Raw genomic sequence first — 21873 nt, 5'->3', positions numbered from 1 at the left:
CCAAAGGTTCCATGCGTAAGATCCAAGAGCAAGCTCTACCTGCGTCAGACCTACCAGCAACTTTCACCCAATACGCAGACGACACCACTGCCCATCAGAACAAGCGATCATCGGTGGAAGAAACCGTCTGTGTGTGTGAACCTGTTTCCTCCCATGACAATCTTAAGCTTAACTTTGCAAAAACTCGATACTTCACTGTGACCAAGGAAGATGATTCCTGGAAATCGGTGAAGCTGCTGGGGAGTATGCTAGGCACAGCAGAAGACATAGCAGCCAGAGTGTCTGCAGCCAATCGGGCATTTGCAAGCATTCCATAGAAACGCCACAATCTGAATTCCAGACTGTGTATGTTTTCCTGCCTGATAATGCCTGTCTTGCTGTACAATTGTGCGCGTTGGACCCTATCGCAAAACGTTAACTGACGTCGTCAATGTATGGCACAGGAAGAAACTACGTACCACCATTGGTATCACGTACCAACAACGAATCTGTAACACAGCGTCCTATGCCAGAACCGAGCAGACCCCACTATCGCAAGTCTGCAGGCAACCAAGACTGCTGTGGTTCGGCCATGTAGTGACGGAAGTTATTCAAGTCTCTTATGTATTGAACATGCAGACGCAGCAGAAGTGCATCTACATGTTAAGGATAGTTCTTACAAGTAGTATTTTATTCGAACCTTGGATAGGATTGAAGTTGATTGTTCCAACTAGGAACACACGCTTCTTGCCGAACTTGACACTTGACTGACTCACGACTGCCATCCTAGGTTCATTTGGATAGGAAATTTATGAAAGGACTGGGAGAACTTCAAATTCATGGAACAGTAGGGGAAGTGAACTGCCTGACAAGAGAAAAAAAACGCCAGACCCACCAGGACTCAGTCCCCCAGTCCTTTCATAAATTTATCACTCTCTTTCACTTCTGGTAGGGTCCAGAAACTGACCGTGGTTGGTCCCCTGGGGGAGGGAGAAAGACCCAAGTGCCATCAGTATGTGTGGCACGTGTTGTGAGCTCCCTTTGGAGTGAAGAAATTGTCAGCGCCTTCTAGGTTCAGCCCGGTCCCATAGCTCAGTGGTTAGAGCATTGCTCATGACAAGCAAGGTCCCGGGTTCGAGTCCTGGTGGGTCTGGCGTTTTTTTCTCTTTTCAGCACAAACTCAAATTCGTCAAAATAGCACCTAAGGTCGGTTTTTGCAGAGCACCTGTCATATAATGTCTTTTCTCTTTCCTTTTCCTGACTGTGGGGAATTTGTCATGCGCCAAATAAATAGAAATGAAAAAGAATGGAAGACAACGTTAAATCATTGAAACCGTGCCATTACCACGACAACGCTTAGGCGCAAACTGGATGAGGCAGAAGGCAACGTGCTGTAAACTCCAACGGCAAGGCTGTTAGCGGAAACTTCAACACGAACAAGAACGAATCCGACGACAAAACCTTTTGAATGAAAAGAAAAAAAGGATCCACAGCAAATCACTGGTTTACCATGTGAAGAGCTTTTTTATTGGGTTTCAATGTCGCGTGTCACTGAGTGCAAACTGATTAATAGGAAGAAAATTGCTATATTCGGCACGTGCTTAGTCCAAACAATGGACAAGGACAGTACTCTGCACCTCGAGAAGACCATACTTATTACACATTTTGTATTTTCCTCATCAGCTATGACCCAGGACAGGGCCGACGTTCTTCCAAAATGATCAATTTTACTGGTATCTGGTTTATTTGGTGGATTCGATCGCACAACTTGTGCCCACAGTTTCCATGTTACAATAATAACAATAATTTCCCGTTTGTGTATTTTCCTCAAACTAGTGAATAATAATAATAATGTGATTAATTTTGAAAGGATTGGGGGAACTTCCAAGTCAAAGGATCAGTGAGGGAAGTGAACCACCTGGAAAGAGAAAAAAAAACAATTTGCGTGAACGATAACAATCAAGCACTCAAAAGTACAACATTCAGTTATGAAACAACCTTATTGACAAAATTCTGGCCCAACAAGGCCAGGCTAACACACCATTCTACTAGCTGAACAATTTTAAATAGATAATACTCTCTTTTTCAACACAATGGTGAGGCTCATGAATGCATTGGAAAACAGACTCCAACACTTTCACCTGTAGCTGATCACCATGACGTCCACGACACAAAAAGGAGAAACATGAATCAGAATACACTTGGCAACATTCATCACGAGATACCAAATGATTATACACAGGAGACTTACGAGGTCGAAACACACGCCCACACTGACTATTACGCTCTCCCATACCTATCATCGGCTCTCTCCCTCACTCAACTCACTGCTAGAAACTCCTCTGCTAGTGTCGTTTCCGTCATCGTACTCATCGTTGGCGATCACGTCGAGTGTTGCCGTCACAGTAATATGTCGTTTGTTATAGCGCAACGTGGATTCACGGAGTGCCGACGAACAAAACACAAATACGCTTGAACTTGCGGACAACGCGGTCTCTAGTCTTACGCCAGATGTGATTTTTTTTAACTTGATCCACTTGATCTAGTGTATTCTATGATTTGTCTGGTATCTCACATCAGCTTGCAGATATAATCATCTGCCTTCTGTCACATCAATTACCGACCAAGGAATTGTAAGATGCTCTGATGGTCATGCCAAAAATATGGAAGATAGCGCAACTTGTGGACAAAATGGTCAATGGGACTGGCAGGGCAGTTGCATCAGTAAGTATCCACAGTTTTGTTGACTTTCAAACATCATTGCAGTGCATTCTTCCAATATTATGGTTCTGCGGAATCTCGTGGCATGAAGAGGTATCGAGAGCTGCATGTTTCCAGCTGGTCAGATGTAGTGTATATGCGAAGGGCGTTCCCACCTTGAAAGTTCATAGCATCATAGAGCACTTGTTTTGGAATTTCACTTCCCTCCTAAAAATTCAGGAATGGGCACAAATTTTCGATTGATTCTTCAAAAGATCTTTACCCGCCATTCCAGGTTGATCTCTTCCACTTGCAATGAGTGTTCGACAAGATAGGTCCGATGTCTGCAACCGGAACACATTTTATGAAACGGGCGGAAGTGCAAGCCCTGTTGCAAGAGCAACATTATGGGAGCCGCGCCAAGCTAAAAGGTGGCTTCGTGTTTTGCCAACAAATCGAGAAAATCACCAAAATGTCTCAGTTGGCCGACCAATACGGAAGTAGTACGGAACTAATACGGAGCTTTGCCTGATGTATATTTAGTGTATCTCCGTATATAAGCGTACGGCGTCTGCTGCATAAAAGCAGCTGCGCATTTCTGTTTTAATTAGATTAGATTAGATTAGATTAGATAGCAATGAAAGCTAACTCGAAGAAGAAGGAGTCAACCTCTAGGTGAGCACCAAAGAGAAAGTTATTTATTTTGCCGCTTCTTCTTTCACTAATAATTATATCTCAGGTGTGTACCTGAAAGTAGAATAAAAGTAATTCTTGTTGATTTCACCGCGCCTATCACTCGGCTGCCCATTACACATGCACTCTCAACTTTCCGAGCGCTTATTTGGCATATCATCTACATGTATTATGTACTCACTTTTCTTCTGTCATTTTACTGCACATTGGCAAACTCGAGTTAAATCACGTTGTAATTTGAGTTTTTATTCGGATATTCCCTGCTTCGTATCAGATTGCAGAAATACCTTTACAAACTCCCGTGGGGTGGATAGAAGTGGTAACGTGGAATGCAATAAATTCTATTATTCCAAAACGGACCTGCATGTAAAAGCAACCTGTGAATACAGAGCCGATCAAGCAGAGTGGACATTTCAAGGCCAAGAACCCTGCGCAGGTAAGATTTACCCGATCCCTTTGTAATTTTTATATAGCAAGGTTTACCTTTATCACGATCAGTCCCCACCACCACACAAAGGTCGTTGACGCTGCAAATTCTATTCAAAAGAAATGAAATCTCCAAACTTTCGCCCTTGGGGCTTCATCAGGGAGTAAAATAATAATGAAATGAAACTGAACGAGGTTCGAGCCTTTCAACAACGCCCAGATTGTGGGTGCTGAGACATCACTCCCAAGCCGAAAGATAATGGAGGCGTTTGAAATCAGGGACAGAAGGCCCGAAATCAATGAGGACGAGGGATGGTATTTAACGGAATAGGACACTTATGTGTGTGTGTGTTTTTTTGTGTTGGTGAGAGTGTGTGTGTGTGTGTGTGTTTGTGTGTGTGTGGGATTGTGTGTGTGTGCGTTTGTGTTTGAGTTTGTGCATGTGCGGTTGTTTCACTTCCACGTTAGACGTTACACGTTTCACTCTTATGTTGCACTCTGGCTTGCGTTCCCTTAACACTTCTCTCACACTTCTCTCACGCTTCTCTCTCACGTTCTGTGATTATCACCATGTAACCAGTGTGCACCTCTTGTTGTCCTCGCCATTCATTTATTATAGTGCTAAATGTATGACGCCTCGTGCTCTCCTCTCCTCACTTCTATAGTGCCAATGTCTCAATGTATCAATGCTCCGCTATTATAAGTTAGTTTGCCACAGAGCCAGTTTCATTTGACTATTATTTTACTCACTGATGAAGCCCCAAGGGCGACAATTTGGAAATTTCATTTCTTTTGAATAGAGCTTGCATAGTTAGCGACCTTGGTGTGATTGTGGTGACTGATCGTGATATGAATTAGCCGCAGTGGAGCCTCCGTGTTCTAAAAAAAGGATTACCTTTCCTCGACCAAATCCAGCAGCTGCAGTTTGCGCTTGCATACAAAATCAAGTTTCTGAACGACAAATGAGTAGGAACACATTGATGTCTGTCAACGGCAGGACCCAAACCAAAGACGTTAGTTGTAGATTCCATAATATTATTGGAATATTCACATTTAAGGTGGAAGGTTCTGATAATCAATAAGATATAAAATGTGCCGTGCAAATTTTTTTATATCACGACTGTTCTTTGTACATGTGGTTCATAATTGCAGCGTGCTATGGTCAATCTCGTGTGCGCAATTCTCAATCCATCACATATGATGGCATAGTCACTTGCAACCCTGGATATACAAGTAAAACAATAACACGAGCAGAGACCTGCGATTCTCAAGGGAATTGGATTTGGATGGGACAATGTGTTCGTAAGTACCCGTTAAATATAAACACTATCTATCGCCCAGTAAGAAGTCCAGTGGAGGATAAAAGACCGCGCCCGGGCGTACACTAACATCATAAAGCGGTGTTCCCTCTGGACCAGGGAAATGTACAAGTATCACCATCCAGCATCAACAAGTGCTGACAAGAGAACAAGTATCTCCTCAATTACCACGGTATGATCTAATATGTCTCTTCAGCCTCCTGACTGCACCGAGTACACACCGTGCTCACAACACCCTGCCCAGGCCAGCCATATGTGCTCTGCGCTAACATCACATTGCCAGCTCAGTCATAACCTCTATAACAACACATTCTGCACTAATATTAAAGGGGAAGTTAAGGCAAAAATCAAAATTTCACCAGTTGTAGTCTTCGGGGTGCTGAGTCGAATGGTCTTGGTCCGAGAAAGCTGAGGCGCTGTCACCCAGTTTCGTTGGAAGTGCGCGAGTTCGATTGGGATTCAAGTAGGAAGGGAGCGTCTCAGCTTCCTTGGACCACGACCATTCGACACAGCACCCCGAAGACTACAACTGGTGAAATTTTAATTTTGCCTTAACTTCCCCTTTAAGCTGCTAGCCGTACAGCCCCATGCCTACAACAACCACACACTCTGCACACAGCCTTCTCCCTAAATAACACAGCTAGCCTTGAAACCTATACAGTCCCCACATTCACAAACAGCTTTTAATACAGCGCCACAAGACCCACCCTCTCCTGGCATATATCAAGAAACTCGGAGTTACGAGAAATATATTTGGTCTCTGTTGTTCTGCCCCGTGTGGTAAGCCCTGCTCTTTTTCAGGTATTGAGCACTATTTGCAGCAAAGACTCCACACACTTTGTCTATATATTAGTGTTGAAACGATCTCACCGGGTACTCGTTAGCTCGCTTGCCAGAAACTCGGCTCGTTTGTGCGACCAGCTCGTTTGCACTAACGAATACCGTACACCGTTATCCGTACACATGGCAGTACAAGTCGAGCGGGGAGTCGGAAATTTTTTTAAGGACTCCCTGGTCGATCGAGAGTCCAGTCCCACGCAAAGTGAAAATCACTCGCAGTTACAGTGACTGCATGCCGCCTGCACGACACTGAGTTGTTTCAGTTGTCATTGCAGCTTTGGTGGACTCCACTGATGTCTTGTTCCGCATCTGCTCACCTGCTGCAGGACAAAGTTCTGTCAACTCTCGATTCGAGTGAAAGTTACGCTCAGTATACAACGAAAATACAACGTTGAACCGACGCATGCACTGCTGTACACAATACTTGCCAATCCAGGATCAAAATGTGCACAATCCAGCACATCGAGTCTGAACTTCTACGTTGTTGTACATCGTACTGCACTCGACAGCCTTGATCTAATTCCCGTCCCCGCCGAAAATCCAGCTGGGAAACGACATGGCGTGGGGCGGATCAACGGTACTTTACAGTGCTAGAATTACAATGATATGTCGTATATGAAGAGAAACTATTGCGTGGAGAACACGATACTAAATTATTGACCTCATAGTTGGTCTATGCAGGATATATCGTAAAATACCTCTGGGGACCTCGGTCTTTTACTCGGTCTATATATCCTGTATAGACCTCCTAACCGGTCTATAATCTAAACATATTACACAGCAATGAATCAAACAAGTCTCTTTCCGCTGTTACTCCGAGTTTCGTGTCAAAACACTTCATCAGACAGCATATGACCAAGACTAACAATCACTACTTCCTCCGTATACAAAAAAAGCTTCGTGACTTTTTTGAAGGCTGGGCACAGCTCTGGAATTGTTCCGTTTGACTCGGAATAACACTCGTGGCATTGTCTAACCTGTTTACAAGCTAGACACAAAGAAAAAAAGCAACTCAGACGAATGTGATTGAGTTTATTCAGAGTCTTCGTCGCTCCTGTCATTGTCACCTGACGAGTCACAGTCGCTGCTTCCGCTCCCATTTCGTTCAGATTCTTTTCAGCTGCAGTGATGATCCGACGCGGAACTTTGGCTACGTCCTCTTCATCTCCAGAGCTCTGCACGAATCGGTGTCGACTATATTCAGTCGTTCCAACCCGCGACCTCCATTATGCCGGGAAACGAGTGGCTCAAGCACATCCACACGCTTCGCATTTTCTCGGCAGGTTAATCCTCCCAGAATTCTACAACGGCTTTGAGGAGGTCCCTGCGATTCCCTATATGACGACGGAGACGTCTGACTGGAGAGAGGCGAAGAAAGCCAGGTCGTCGACATTCCGATCCGGAGTCAGCGCTGATTGCGCAACGACTGAAATGTTTTATCTTGCCGTGCGAGCAGAACCAATTTATGTTCTCACGTTGCATATGGGGCGCGCACCGCAAGTACGACCCTGGCCAGTTTCATGGCAGCGAGTGCTGCGTGACTCTGTGTTCCAGGATCCAGCCGCGAGCTCGACTTCGTCACGGTGTCAGTTTCGAAAAAGTAAGTGTTAAGTTTGTTTTCATTTAACTCGTGAGTTCCTGTCGGCAACGTCCGCACACGCATGGTTTCCGTGGAGAATCTGCTCGGGATCAACCATCACAACCTACTTCAACATGAATGTGGGTAATCGATGACAGCCTTTGGCGCGGTTCGTTGAGCAGGTTTTTGCTCAAAAACACCGTTGAAAAAATGTCACGCAGTTTTTGTATACGGAGGAAATAGAATATATACGGAAGGTCTTGAGAGGAGAGGGCAGAGGTGATGGAGGCACATTTCAATAGCGCGAGGGAAATGGGGTGACAGAATCAGCGTGATTTTAAGAGGAAAAAGATGTTGAGAGTATAGAGCGTAGCCTGGGCAGAAGAACAGCACGATTCGCCAGCAACACATCAGTACAGATTTGTGCTGCATTGTGACACATCACATTGTGACCAAGGGTGATAATAATGGTGATGGGGATTGTGTGTAGTGTGAATCCCTCCTGCCAGGCTAGGGGGTGACTACCACACCCGCCAAGGCATCGGAAAACCGCTAAAACGCCAAAACGCGTGCGTCATGAGCCCTGGGGAGTGCTCACCATTTCCGCGCGGGGCTGTACATACCTCACTGGTGATGTGAGACTGGAACTGTGCTTGTATCACTGCTGTAGCGCAGTATCTATTTTCCTCGCCGTTTGTGCTTGTGTTGTCATGTACAGGATTGTAGCAATGCACACCCGCCATGACGTGCTTTGCACTTCTCTACGCGCGCTGTTACTATGTACCGCGCTTTGCTTGCTTGCCTCCCTCTTTTATAATGCTGTTCTTTCCATGTCCACCTCATTCCTGATGATGGTCATAAAGACCGAAACGTTTAATGAAGCTGCGTGAAGCGCCCTTCAAAATTTCGAAACGGTTTTCCCCTCAGATGCCCTGGTGGTTCGTGAAGTGGGCATGGAAACTGGAGCGGTGTCTTTGTCAGGTCCATTTTTTGCTTCAATGTCGGCGGAAACATTTAGTCCCATATTTTTTCAGCGCAGCGTGCCCCAGCCGATAGGTTCCCGTCCTTCAAGAGCTACCCGCCGGGATGCCTATGTTTGCAACCTTCTGAGGGATGCCATCGAGGACAAATTTCGGTGGAAGTCCCACAGCTATGGACTACTCACGGCGTGGAGGGCCGACCTGCGCTCGTACTCCAAGCAAGACTATATTTGGCTACGTGCCTTGTGCAATGCTGTGTGTCATGCGGAACGACTTGCCTCCCGACGACGGCTCACCCTTAAGGTAGAGCGTCTATGCCAGCAGCAGTCGTTCGTGGGCCTCTCCCGTTGACAGCTGCCTACAGCTATACAGGTGGTAACCGCAACAATGTCACGATGCAAGATCGCTCTGGATGTGCTCTTGACTTAGACAACTGTTTGTCGAGTGAGGCGCCGGACCTCCTTAGACTCGGGCCGGGCTTTGTTCCGTCGGCTGGCAAAGCCAACCAGAGAGTTATGCAGGACGTCGAGGTGGGCATCGAAAGAATGGCATTCTCTCTTCGCTGGTGGAGGCAGTCCTCGAAGCGAGAGCCGTCTATGGCTGACGGAGGTCCCCCCTCCCAAATTTGAACCCAGGATCTGGCACCTGAAGGCACATGGTTTCCAGCAGGGCCCTAAACTGTCCAGGGATGAAGAGTACAGCCTGGCGAGCTTCAAGCGCGAAGCAATGGCCCTGTACAAAGCCTCGCGAGTGCCGCAGCCGAACCTGTCTCACTCTGATCGTGAGCAGCTCAAGAAGGTCGGCAAGAAGGAGTCGGAGAAGAAGGAGAGAGAGAGAGAGAGAGAGAGAGAGAGAGAGAGAGAGAGAGAGAGAGAGAGAGAGAGAGAGAGAGAGAGAGAGAGAGAGAGAGAGAGAGAGAGAGAGAGAGAGAGAGAGAGAGAGAGAGAGAGAGAGAGAGAGAGAGAGAGAGAGAGAGAGAGAGAGAGAGAGAGAGAGAGAGAGAGAGAGTGAGAGAGAGAGAGAGAGAGAGGAGAGAGAGAGAGAGAGAGAGAGAGAGAGAGAGGGAGAGAGAGAGAGAGAGAGAGAGAGAGAGAGAGAGAGAGAGAGAGAGAGAGAGAGAGAGAGAGAGAGAGAGAGAGAGAGAGAGAGAGAGAGAGAGAGAGAGAGAGAGAGAGAGAGAGAGAGAGACAGAGAGAGAGAGACAGAGAGAGAGAGACAGAGAGAGAGAGAGAGAGAGAGAGAGAGAGAGAGAGAGAGAGAGAGAGAGAGAGAGAGAGAGAGAGAGAGAGAGAGAGAGAGAGAGAGAGAGAGAGAGAGAGAGAGAGAGAGAGAGAGAGAGAGACAGAGAGAGAGAGAGACAGAGAGAGAGAGACAGAGAGAGAGAGACAGAGAGAGACAGAGAGAGAGAGACAGAGAGAGAGAGACAGAGAAAGAGAGACAGAGAAAGAGAGACAGAGAAAGAGAGAGAGAGAGAGACAGTGAGAGAGAGACAGAGAGAGAGAGACAGAGAGAGAGACAGAGAGAGAGACAGAGAGAGGGAGAGAGAGAGAGTGCACAAGAAAGAAGAGAGAGAGAGAGAGAGAGAGAGAAAGAGAGAGATGGGTAAGTGAGGGAAAGAGAGTGAAAGAGGTGGAGAGATATAAGTATAGAGAGAGAAAGAGTTCAGCGGCATATCGTCGCTATGACTATAATGCTACTTTGAGAAGAGGGTCAACATAATGATTTGCGTCCACTGATGGCAGGCCAGTGTGATAGATGTGCATGGCTAGCACCAGTCATGAGCAGAGCAACAGTCACTCTGTTGCAGGTGACGGTATGCAGCAGTCTTGAATCTCTGCAGGTGTTTCCGGGCTGGCTGCTTGTCCAGAATTGCCTGTGGCAGTCTATTCCACACTGGCACGATGCAGTATGGGAAAGAGCGCAGAAGGTAATCAGGAGCTCGTGGCGAGAGATTCAGCTCAAGCTGGTGGGGATGGTGCTGTGCTTGGGCTGCTCGAGTGCGGCGATGACGTGGCGGTATAGCCGGCGGGGGACACATGGCTGCAACTTGAGGCAGACCATGGCCATACATCAGTTTGTACAGTAGGCAGAGAGCAGAGACCTTTCGCCGAACAAGGAGGCTGGGAAGAATCGTACCAGGGCCAATGACATTTAGGGCGCGGAGCTGGACAGCATCCAGCATGGCCAGGTGTGAGGGGGCTGATCCCATCCACGCAAGGGGGGCATATTCCAGCATTGGCCGGACGAATCCTTTGTAAACAGTCACCCTGCCCGCGTGGCTGAGGAGGGGTGCTGCCTTCCGCAGGAGGCCCAGCCGCTGCTTAGCACGCGATGCCACTTGCCGAAGGTGGAGTCTGTAGCTCAGTTTAGTATCAAACGTCACTCCGAGCACCTTCACAGATTCATCTGGTGGGAGAGGAGTTCCGCCAAATGACAGCTGGGGAGGCACTGTATCCTTCCGCTGGTGCGACAGAGTGATAGTTTGCGATTTTGATGGCTCAAACGCAATCTTCCATCTCTTGCCCCAGGCATGGAGCTCATCTAGGCTGCGTTGTAGTGAGGCATTCGAGGCTTGGTCAAGGAGGGAGTACAAAGTTGTATCATCAGCAAAAGTGTTCAGGTTTGTGCCATGCGACAAGCAGCTTGAAATGTCGTTTACGTACACGAGGAACAATGTAGGTCCAAGGATACTACCTTGTGGGACGCCAGACTGGACAGGGTGCACCGATGAGCTCTGGCCATGAACAACAGCTTTAATGGTGCGACATTGCGGGTAGTGGGTAAGCCATGCGAGCAGTGAACCCCCTATCCCCAGCTGGCGGGCCTTGTAAAGTACGCCAGCATGAGACACTTTGTCAAAAGCCCCCGCTATGTCCACGGCAACTGCTTGCATAGCTCCACCTTCTGCCATGGCATTGGCCCACTCATACTGTAGGACAGTCAGGAGGTCTGCAGCTCCGGTGCCACGACGAAAACCGTATTGACGAGTATTCAGCAGACGGTGGCGTTCCAAGAAGTTGACAAGCTGGGAGTTGGCTATACTCTCCATTACTTTCGACAGGATGCTGAGGAGAGACACAGGTCGATAATTCGAAACAATTGACTTGGAGGACTTCTTGTGTATGGAGGACACATGGGCTAGTTTCCAGGAAGCTGGCTGGACCCCTGCTCTGAAGTAGCAAGAGAACAAGCGAGCAGCAGGCTCTGCCAGCTCCCTGTGGCATTCCTTGAGGACTCTAGCTGATATGCCATCGGGGCCAGTGGCCTTGTGCGGATTTAGCGCCGCTAGTTGACGACGGACATTGGCTGGACGAAAGTGGATGGCTGTGATCTGAGGTGCCGTGGCATCAAGTTGCATAGCAGGGAGCTGATCAGAGGCAGAGAAATTGTTGGAGCCGAGGCTGCACTTTATGGCAAAGTATTGGGCAAAGCACTCGGCTTTCTCCCTAGCAGTGGTGTGCTCGTGTCCAGATCTGTCGACCAGGACAGGTATATCGCTTTGGCGGCTAACACCAGCAGCTCGCTTAATAGCTGTCCACCATTGCTTGTCTTGCAAGGAGCCAGATGACAGCTTTCTAGAAGCTCGCTCTTTGCATTGCCGTTGGGCATGTTGCAGAACATGCACACAATGTGTAACGGATGCCAGGAAGGTTTCTTTCTGTTGCAAGCTATCGGGGTCTTGCCTCCAAACTCTCCAGGCGTGTTGCTTTAGGTGCACCGCTTGTTGGCAGGCAGGTGTCCACCAGACCGGTTCAGTGGCCATTACTTTAATGGTCTTGGAGGGAATAAACTGAGACATGGCATCACGCACAATTCCTGTGAGGGCTTCACAAGCAGCGTCAGGGTCGTTTGATAGGACAGTTGGCCAGATAATGCGGCTAAGATGTGCGTGCATCCTTCCCCAGTCTGCTCTAGCATACTGCCAGACGATTCTTAGGGCCGGTTGGTCCTTGCGGGGACGTACGGTTTTGAACTCCGTTAAGATAGTGACATGGTCTGAGCGTCCAAGCGGCGGACCAGTGGTGACAGATGCTGCACCTGGGAGGTCAGATATAACTAAGTCCAGTGTGTTGTTCTTGCGGGTAGGTTCGGAGACATGTTGGGTGAGGTAGTGCGAGGCGCACAAGTCCTCTAAGGCTTCCCCAGCAACAGTGGTCTTGGTGCTGCCCAGCCAAGCGGTGTTGTGGACATTGAAGTCACCCGTGATCAGGACATAGTCACCGAGGTGCCGGACAGTGAGCAAGGTCTCCTCAAGATACTTAATAAGACTGATATCTGACTCACTGGAGCTCCCAGACCGGTAGAGGGCGCAGAATACAATTTTATGATGATCACACGTTTCAATAAGAAGCCAGATGACTTCAAAGTCATGACATGGCACGGTGTCAAGGTGACGAAAGCACAGACCTGCTTTTAGCCATACAGCAACACCGCCTCCATGTGCAGTGCGGTCCTTGCGTACTGCGGGGCAGTATCCGGGTATTAGTGTTTCAGCTGGAGACATTTTCTCGGCAGTGAGTTTTGTCTCAGTTACTATGGCAATGTCTACAGTCTGCTGACGGAGGGCATGTTGTAGCTCACCGAACTTGGACTGGAGACCGAATGCATTGGTCAGAAAGATCGATAGACTTGACATATTTGTTTGTGGCTTAGTTGTTTCCTGGAAGAGGGTGTAGCGGTGGCGGAGGGGGAATCTGAGACGGGGCATCCATGTCTATCACTGGCTCCTGGTCGGACGCGCTCATGTGTTGATCGTCTGGAGATTGCTTGTCGGACAGGTGCTGGTACTTCTCAAAATTCCACTGGCGTGAGTATACAGGTCGCGGCCAGAATCCCTTGGAGTTGACCAGCGCAGCCGTTTTCGAGTTGAGTACGAGTCGTGCGGAGGATCTGGCTTCCTTCCGGAAGATCTTGCACTCGTGGATTTTGACTTGAGTTTCGGCTGAGCTTGCTCGGGTGGTGACGAACTGACTGAGTTTCTCCGTAGTCGTGTCACTCGGTAAGTTCCCCACAAACAGTACTTTCCGCTTTCCCGTGGGCTTTGTGCTGCAAACTAGCTCCCAAAGTCCACTGTCCTCGTTGTCGTCTTCAAAGCTGGGCAGCAGGTTTGAATTTGCCGATCTTTCATCACGATGCACCTCTGGTACACGTGCTCGAGCAAGGGGCTTTGAACTGTCGGACTGTGGGGTCGGTTCGTGAACCGAGCTCACAGAAAGTTGGTCTGTACGTGTACAGGGGGTCACGGATGCGCGGTCATCCCGTACATGAGCTTTTGAACTCTCCTTGGTCGTTTTCTTGCCGTTGTTGGCCTTTGCCGTAATGGCGGACTCCTTCAATGATGTTACCTCTTGCCTTAGCTCAATGACAAGATTTGAGAGATCGTCTAGTCTCCGCCGGAGGCGGGCTTCATTGTCCCTTGACTCACTAACGAACGCAGCCAGATTTTCTACCATACTGAGCACATTGTGGTGGATCCCGGGAATACTACTGAGTACCTCTACCTGCTCCGCGCTTGAGAGCTCGCCCATGGCGACAGATTGCTCCTTGTCGCAACCTGGCTACCAAGCTACAACTACACTACGCTACACTGAAACCACTGCTACCTGCCTGCCACCAGTCCGGCCTAATTCCGGCTGGGCTGTCCGAGACGATGTGAAAAAAACTGGAGCTCGAAAAACGCGTACCTACCCCTACCTGCTTTTGATTGTCCCTGTCGTTTTGCAGTCTGCTGCGCTCGCGTCTGTTCATTCTCTGCCCGGTGCTGGTCACTTTGCATTGAGAAAACGTTACATCTGGCCCGTCAACGTTTCTTTTGGCAGGGTATGGCATCCGATGTCCAGATTTATGTGCAGAGTTGTCCGACTTGTGCTCAGTTGGCTTCTAAGAATCCAGTGCACCGTGCTCCGTTGCAGTCCATGGCTGCTGGTTTTCCGTTTGAGTTTGTCGCATTGGATATCATTGGTCCACTTCCTGTGACTCCAACCGGTAACAGGTATGTCCTTGTCATCGTCGACTACTTCACTCGCTGGGCTGAAGCCGTTCCTTTGTCTGCCATTACTGCTGAGGCTGTCGCTCTGGCATTTGTTCATGGTTGGGTGTCTCGCTTTGGAGCGCCACGTCGCCTCCACTCTGACCAAGGCTCTCAGTTCGAAGCTCGGTTGTTCCAGTCGTTGTGCACCATCCTTGGCATCCGGAAATCCTGCACAACCAGTTACCACCCCGAGGGCAATGGACTTGTTGAACGCCTCAATCGTACGTTAATCCATCACCTGAAGGCTTTTGTTGGCCCTACAGATGTCCATTGGGATATTTACCCTCCGCTTATTCTTCTCGCCTACCGTTCTGCTGTACACAGTAGTACTGGTTTTACGCCTTCCCGTTTGTTGTATGGTGCTGAGCTTCGCCTGCCTGTTGATCTGGTCTTTCCTCCTCCTGATCCTCCCAAGCTCTCCCCATTTGCCTATGTTCAGCTCGTACGTGATCGTTTAGCTCAGGCTCATTCTCTTGCTCGTGTTCAGTTAGCTGCTGTCCATCGTCACCAGAAGTCAGTGTATGATGCTCACTGCAGTGGTGCTTCGTTTGTCGTTGGCGATTTAGTCTGGCTGCATGATAAGGTGATTCATGCCGGCGAGTCTGCCAAGTTCCACCGTTATTGGTCCGGTCCGTTTCGTGTTGTTCGTGTGAATGGTCCTACGTCGTATACCTTGTCTATGCCTGGGTGTGAACGTACCGTCCATTTCAATCGCCTCAAGAAAGCTGTAACTGTGTCCGGTCCTGTTACATTGCCGCTGCCCGATGATGATTTGCCGCGCTGCGTTCCGCCGCTACAGCCGCCGTCGTCTGATCCAGTCCGTACTTCTTCTCCTGTTTCTCGTCGTTCTGGCCGTGTTCGCACTGCACCTGCTCGACTAGCTGACTATGTCCTGGACTGAGTTTATTATTTGGTTTGTTTTCTTTTGTTTGTTTCCTAGGTATTTCGTTCATTCCCGTGGACGTGAATTTTAGCTAGGGGGGGCACAGTGTAATAGGTGTATGTATGCTACGACCTGAATACTCACTATTCGTATTTCCCGCTCGTTCCCCTTGGCAATGAGCCACTCACATAGAAGAGCGCATGCTCCGGGTTCTGTTCTAGTCTGTCTTGAGTGGTCGTTGTCCTGTTCTCCTTGTCTACACTCTTCTCGAATACTTCTATAAATTATCCAATCATATAAAACCCTGTGTTCCGGTGTGAGGGGGCATCATTAGCCGGGAGCAGCTAACACTACCCGCGAGCAATGCTCTAACCAACTGAGCTACAGTATGACTCTTATGCAAAGTGATAATGACTTTGGTTGATGCGTACCCATGATATCAAACGGCTGGCCGAGCGCCCCCTTGAGTGATGTGAGTTGCCAGTATAATGCAAGCCACATATTGATTGATCGAATTTGCCATCACTGTGGTTACGAGTCAAACTGTAGCTCAGTTGGTTAGAGCATTGCTCCCAAAAACATGTACTAGTAATGTCCCTGGTTTGGGTTCCGGTGGTGTAAATGATGAATTGGTCTTTCGTTCATGTCTGGCTTGCAAGTGTTGAGTTTTGGAGAGACAAAAGCAGTACCTGGCATGTGGCCTCTAATTTCCTACAACTTTGAAATTATCCGTGAAGTCCAAATTTGAAACTGCTAGTTATGTGTACACGGTAGCCATTGCAGAATGAGAGCTCATAGAGGAGAAGAGATGGAGAGATTGAAGCTTAAGTTAATTTTGAAACATTCTGTTTCGCAGGCATCCAATGTACCACACCTTCAATCACTAATGGTGCGACAAGACCAGCGTCTGGAGCAACTATTGTTTATAACACCCAGTTTCTGCTCTCTTGTTCAACTGGATACTACGTCACTAACGAAACTCAAACGACAACATGGAAAAAGTTCAGATGTTGGAATGGTGGGCGTTGGTCTCCACATCAACCATCCTGTGAACGTAAGACTAGAATTTTTTTCAAACATGTATGGACTCTCTTGAAGGGGGACATCACCGAAAGATCAAAACGTCATGGTCTGTAGACTTAGCACAGGCTGTGCAGTGCAACATAGCAGCTACCAAGCGACATAATTATTTGCTTGACAATATCGGGACTACCGTGAATGTAAATCCTCCGTTTGATCCAGCCATTTGGCAGAGAGGATTTTCACGAGGCAATTTATGCAATAATCCGAAGCGGATGAATTCGACAACGGACTTGGCCAAACTACGCCAGTTGGACGAGCCGAATCAAACTTTCCTTTTGAATCCGATTCGCGGCAGATGCGAAAGGCCCCTAATAAGTAGTCAGAAAGTGCGATAAAGCATTCGCTTGATATCATGGACAGCGCATCAAACTATGTCCACTGCGAACAAACACAAATTGCAAGTTCCAATTTGGACTTCACGGAGAATTTCAAAGTTTTAGGAAATTAGAGGCCACATCCTTCGTACTACTCTTTTCTCTCCAAAACTCATCACTTGCAAGCCACATACGAAAGGAAAACCATTAGTCACACCACCGGGACTCGAACCAGGAACCTTGCTACTCGCGAGCAATCCTCTAACCAACAGTTTTTCCCTAGATTTCTGCGGATTGAGGCTTACCAGACCCCAACCATGGAGCGCAACATTAGTACTGCTGCCCGAAATGGCGAGCCACGATGGAAATCACTTACCCGAGAAGACATGAAGGCCAACACCGTAGTTTTCACCAGTCACGCCGGTATCAAGACAGTGGATGTAGCCGAGGCCCTTGTTACCCAAGGGTACACGGACGTCGCCTCCGTCCAGATCACCAATTCCAACCTCACAAATGTAACGTTATTATCTGCTACGCAGACTGACGCACTGCTGGGGCACGGGTTTTTTATCGGCGACAGCCATTTCTCTCTACGCCCTGCATTCACCAAACAACTACAACTCCATATCTTTGATGTCCCGATCTGGATCGAGAATACCGTTATCTGCAGTGCTTTGGCTGCATTTGGCCAGATCCAGGGAGACATCCGCCATGGTCAAATTCAAACCCCGTCGGGGATTACTGTAGGGACAGGTATGCGATTCGCCACCATCGAGCTGAAGGAGGGATGTCGGAAAGTTCCGTCATTCGTCCGCACAGCCGACCAGCACCAGTTTCGTGTCCGTCACGAAGACCAGAGGGCCGGCCACCTGCAGGATCTGCATGGGGGAGCACTTTGCTCGATCGTGTCCGAGCAAGCGGCCCACGAACAAACCACCCACAAATACACAGAGCACCAATTCGGCTGCACTCCCTGGATCACAACTGAGCTCGGGTACAAGTGCGCCCGATGCAGGAGGTAGTGAGGCTGTTGTGAGTGCTAGTTCAGGTAGTAGCTGTACAAACACGGACCCCAGCGCGGAGCCCGAGAGCTCAAATCAATCCACCAGCTCAGCACGCACGCGCACAGAGCCCAAGGGTTCACACTCTTACGCCAGCGCAGCTCAACAGGGAGCCCGCGCACAGCTCAACTGTACGCACGGGGCGGCCGAACAGGTGAGCACTGCACCCGACGGATCCCCTGCTAGTACTAGTACTAGTAGCAAGGATGCAACACAGAAAACCGCTGAAATGAACAGCGCCAGTGCGTCTGAGAACACAACCAGTGACGGGGAATCCAAGGAAATACAGAGCAATACTCCATCCTCTGTCGACCAAACTGAGGTAGCTGAGAGTTCCAGCTTGCAGGTAATCGCTCCCAGTACACCCCCAATATCCGGCACCCCTCCGCCTACAGGCACTGGGGCAGGCCACGACGACGGGGCCACCACGGTTGCCTCTGACGATGCGGATTGGATACCCAGCGGTCCTCGTCGTCGTCGACACAGCCACGGCCATTCGACCATGGAGGAGAAAGCCAAGGCCGATGGGACATGGCCCTCCCCTCAGAGGAAACACCCGAAATACTGAGTCCAGATAAGTTTCAACAACTAGCCAAAAGACAAAAACATTAAAAAAAAAAATAAAAAATTCCCCCCCAAAAAAAAAACAATACCAGTGTCAGTGAATTTGAACTTTCTCAGCACCAATGTGCGTTGCATATTCAACAAAATGGACGAGTTACTTACCTTTACCCGTTCGTGCTCTGAATCTCAGAACGAACTATCAGTCATTGCAGTCCAGGAAACCTGGGCTGACACATCAGACCCTGACAGTCTCTATGCAATCCCAGGCTACAAGCTGATCAGAGCTGACAGACAGGACTATGGTGGTGGTGTTGCCTTGTACATAGCGGAACGTTTCAACACAAGGGTACTGACAATACCAATGACAGCAGCAGAATGCATATGGACGAGAATATCCACCGGTAACCTTTCCCTCGTTGTTGCAAACATTTACCGACCACCCCGTAGCGATGGCACCGTCTTCTGTGCGGAACTGGAAAGAAGCATCAAAACCGCTAGAGCCGAAGGTGACGACCTCCTACTACTTGGAGACTTCAATGCCAAGAACAGTGCGTGGCTCACCACAGACAGAACAGATCGCCTTGGGGACGACATACAAACTCTGCTACACACATACGGCCTCACACAACATGTCAGATTCCCTACTTAAATCCACCGACAAACACCTCTCTCATTTCTAGACCTTGTTATCTCCTCACTCCACACCAATGATATTCATATCCAATAACTTCCACCGTTTGGCGCATCCGATCACACTACTATCAGTGGCCATATCAATAATCTTCTGCCCCCCATAATTAACAACTCCCCTCCACGATCCAGAAGCCCCACATTCTGGTCATGGACACACAGCACTATCCACCTTCTTCGAGAAGCCCTTTCACGCACAAATCTCAACCACCATCCAAACGAACACGACCCATGCCCAGTTGACACCTTCTGGCGATCCTGGCGCGACAAAGTCCTGAGCATCGCCCAAGAACACTGCCAAGTTACTCGCACTCACCCCCTTGGGACAGGAAGAACGTGCCAGCACGACCATGGATATCAAAGGGCCTCTTGAAAGAGTTAAAGGATAAGCACAGAAAACACAGAATATACCTTCACTCATGCTCGCCTGACGACTGGAACACGTTCACTGCCCAAAGAAACCGTGTCACCACCCTCCTGCAACGTGCTAAATCGGATTTCGTAAACAACTCAACAGCCTCCTCTACTTCCCTACACCGCCTCATGAAGCACCTAACTACAGCTACAAAACAACGCATACCCGAACTCGTCAGCCAAGCAACTCCTGCAACGACACCAGCACAAAAAGCCGCTGCCCTCAACGAATTCTTCATTTCACAGAGCAAGCTGTCCGTGGCCAATGCGGATGAGCAAACTCCAGCCATCAACACCACCCCTGACATCCTCAGTCCCCTTCAAGAAATCTCGACTTCCCAAGCTGAGGTCGAAAAACTCCTCCGCGGAGTTGATACCAACAAAAGCCCCGGGTTTGACTCTATTCCAAACCGCCTACTCAAAGAAGCGGCTAAGGAACTTGCACCGTCGTTATCGTCCCTCTTTAATCTATCGTTCCAAACCGGAGAAATCCCACAGGAGTGGAAAGATACCACAATTACTCCAGTACCCAAGCCGGGTGACCCAACCCAACCAACAAATTATAGACCCATCTCTCTCTCTTGAGCACTACATCAAAAATCCAAGAAAAAATTGCACATCAACTCCTCTACAAGCACATCACACCCCACCTGCCCAACCAGCAGTCCGGATTCCGCGAGAAAGACGGCACTGAGCAGCAACTTGCCCGTCTCGTCCATACCCTCTCCACTGCGAGAGACGACGGGAAACACGTCAATGCCTGCTTTTTCGATCTAAGCAAGGCCTTCGATCGTGTGTGGCATGCAGGCCTTCTAGCAAAACTCTCTCACTATGGTGTCCAGGGCAACGCCCTGGAGTGGTTCCGACGGTACCTGTTGGGGTATCGGCAAAGGGTCCTGGTGGATGGCGACCTATCGCCTTTCCTCGAGATCCCTGCCGGCGTCCCTCAGGGATCTGTTCTTGGGCCGCTTCTATTCCTCGTCTACACCATAGACCTTCCACACGCATGTGGGAATCCCAGCACCACCTGTAGCCAATTTGCAGATGACACCGCTCTGATTTCCATAGCGAGAACTCTTCAAGACTGCACCCGAAACCTACAACAGAGTGTCACAGCAGCTGGAGACTGGCTTCAAAGATGGCACCTGCTGGTTAACACAAAGAAGACAGTCATCCTCCCGTTCTACCACAATAACCGCTCCTCTGAACAGCTACCCCAGATCACCCTCAGGAATAGTCCGCTTACCGTAGCACAAAAACACAAACACCTCGGAATAATCTTTCAGCATGACCTCCGTTGGACTGAGAATGTTGAATACATAGTCAAAAAATCACTCAAGTCTTTCAATATTCTTTTTAGACTAAGGTCTACACTCACCAGTGATTCTTCATCTCACATCTATCAGACATACATACTACCTATATTCTCATATGCAAGCAATGCTCTCACACCGTTGTCCCACACTTCCCTTGACAGGCTAGAACGACTCCAGCGGAAAGCCGCCAGAATATGTCTCCACCTTCCCCTTTACACACACTTAGAACACTCCCACCTTTTGCATCGCATCAAATGGCCAACATTATTTTCACGCTTTAAAGTTAAACATATACTCTTCGCGCATTCTCTGCACCACAATTATGCCCCACCACATATACTCTCGCTGCATACTGCTAGCAACGTGCAACCTTTGTATAATTTACGTCGCTCTCGTACTTGGCACTTGCCAACTCCGCGGACTGACCGCTGTCTCCATTCTCCCCTGTACAAGGCCCTTCATTACTTTAATTGCCTGCCCACCCAGCTTTGCGAAATCCCTTCTCGTACTCCCTTCAAATCCGAGATATCCCTGCTGTTGCACAACTCTGTATGCTCGTGTAGTGACCACCCCTGCCCGTACACTTAAGTACGCAACTCTGTATGCTCGTGTGGCGACCACCCCTGCCCGTACACTTAAGTAGTCATTAACCCCTAGGCCCTGCCCACCCAATTCTTCCTCACTCTTTCTCCTTTCTTACACTATTATCTCTTATTGGCCACTGGCTATCGTGAGAATAAAGATTTGAAACTGAGCTACAGTATGACTAAGCAAAGTGATGAAATGGACATCGGTTGATGCGCACCCCATGATATCAAACTGTTGGCCGAGCGCCCCCTTGAGTGGTGTGAGTTGCCCGTATAATTCAAGCCACATATTGATTGATCGAATAAGTATAGATTTGCCATCACTGTGGTTTGAATTCTTTTATTCTCACGATGGCCTGTGGCCAATAAGAGAAAAATAATTACAGGCACGGGGATCAGATACAGAGAGATCAA

General features: G+C 48.7%; 1 protein-coding gene across 1 annotated transcript in view; it reads left to right on the top strand.

Moving 5' to 3' along the window:
* The window catches only part of LOC135826584 (CUB and sushi domain-containing protein 1-like), a 162850-nt gene that overhangs the window by 73181 nt on the left and 67796 nt on the right, over positions 1 to 21873 (top strand). The window contains exons 6-9 of the mRNA XM_065339188.1: positions 2560 to 2703; positions 3647 to 3808; positions 4951 to 5100; positions 16287 to 16484. Of these exons, the coding sequence (XP_065195260.1) occupies positions 2560 to 2703; positions 3647 to 3808; positions 4951 to 5100; positions 16287 to 16484 (654 nt within the window). The remainder of the gene's footprint in view (positions 1 to 2559; positions 2704 to 3646; positions 3809 to 4950; positions 5101 to 16286; positions 16485 to 21873) is intronic.

The sequence above is a fragment of the Sycon ciliatum genome, chromosome 10, assembly GCF_964019385.1.
Source record: "Sycon ciliatum chromosome 10, ocSycCili1.1, whole genome shotgun sequence".
In the NCBI taxonomy this organism is placed as follows: Eukaryota; Metazoa; Porifera; class Calcarea; order Leucosolenida; family Sycettidae; genus Sycon; species Sycon ciliatum.
Note: the sequence above shows the minus strand (reverse complement) of the source record. Positions and strands in the feature narration are given on the sequence as shown.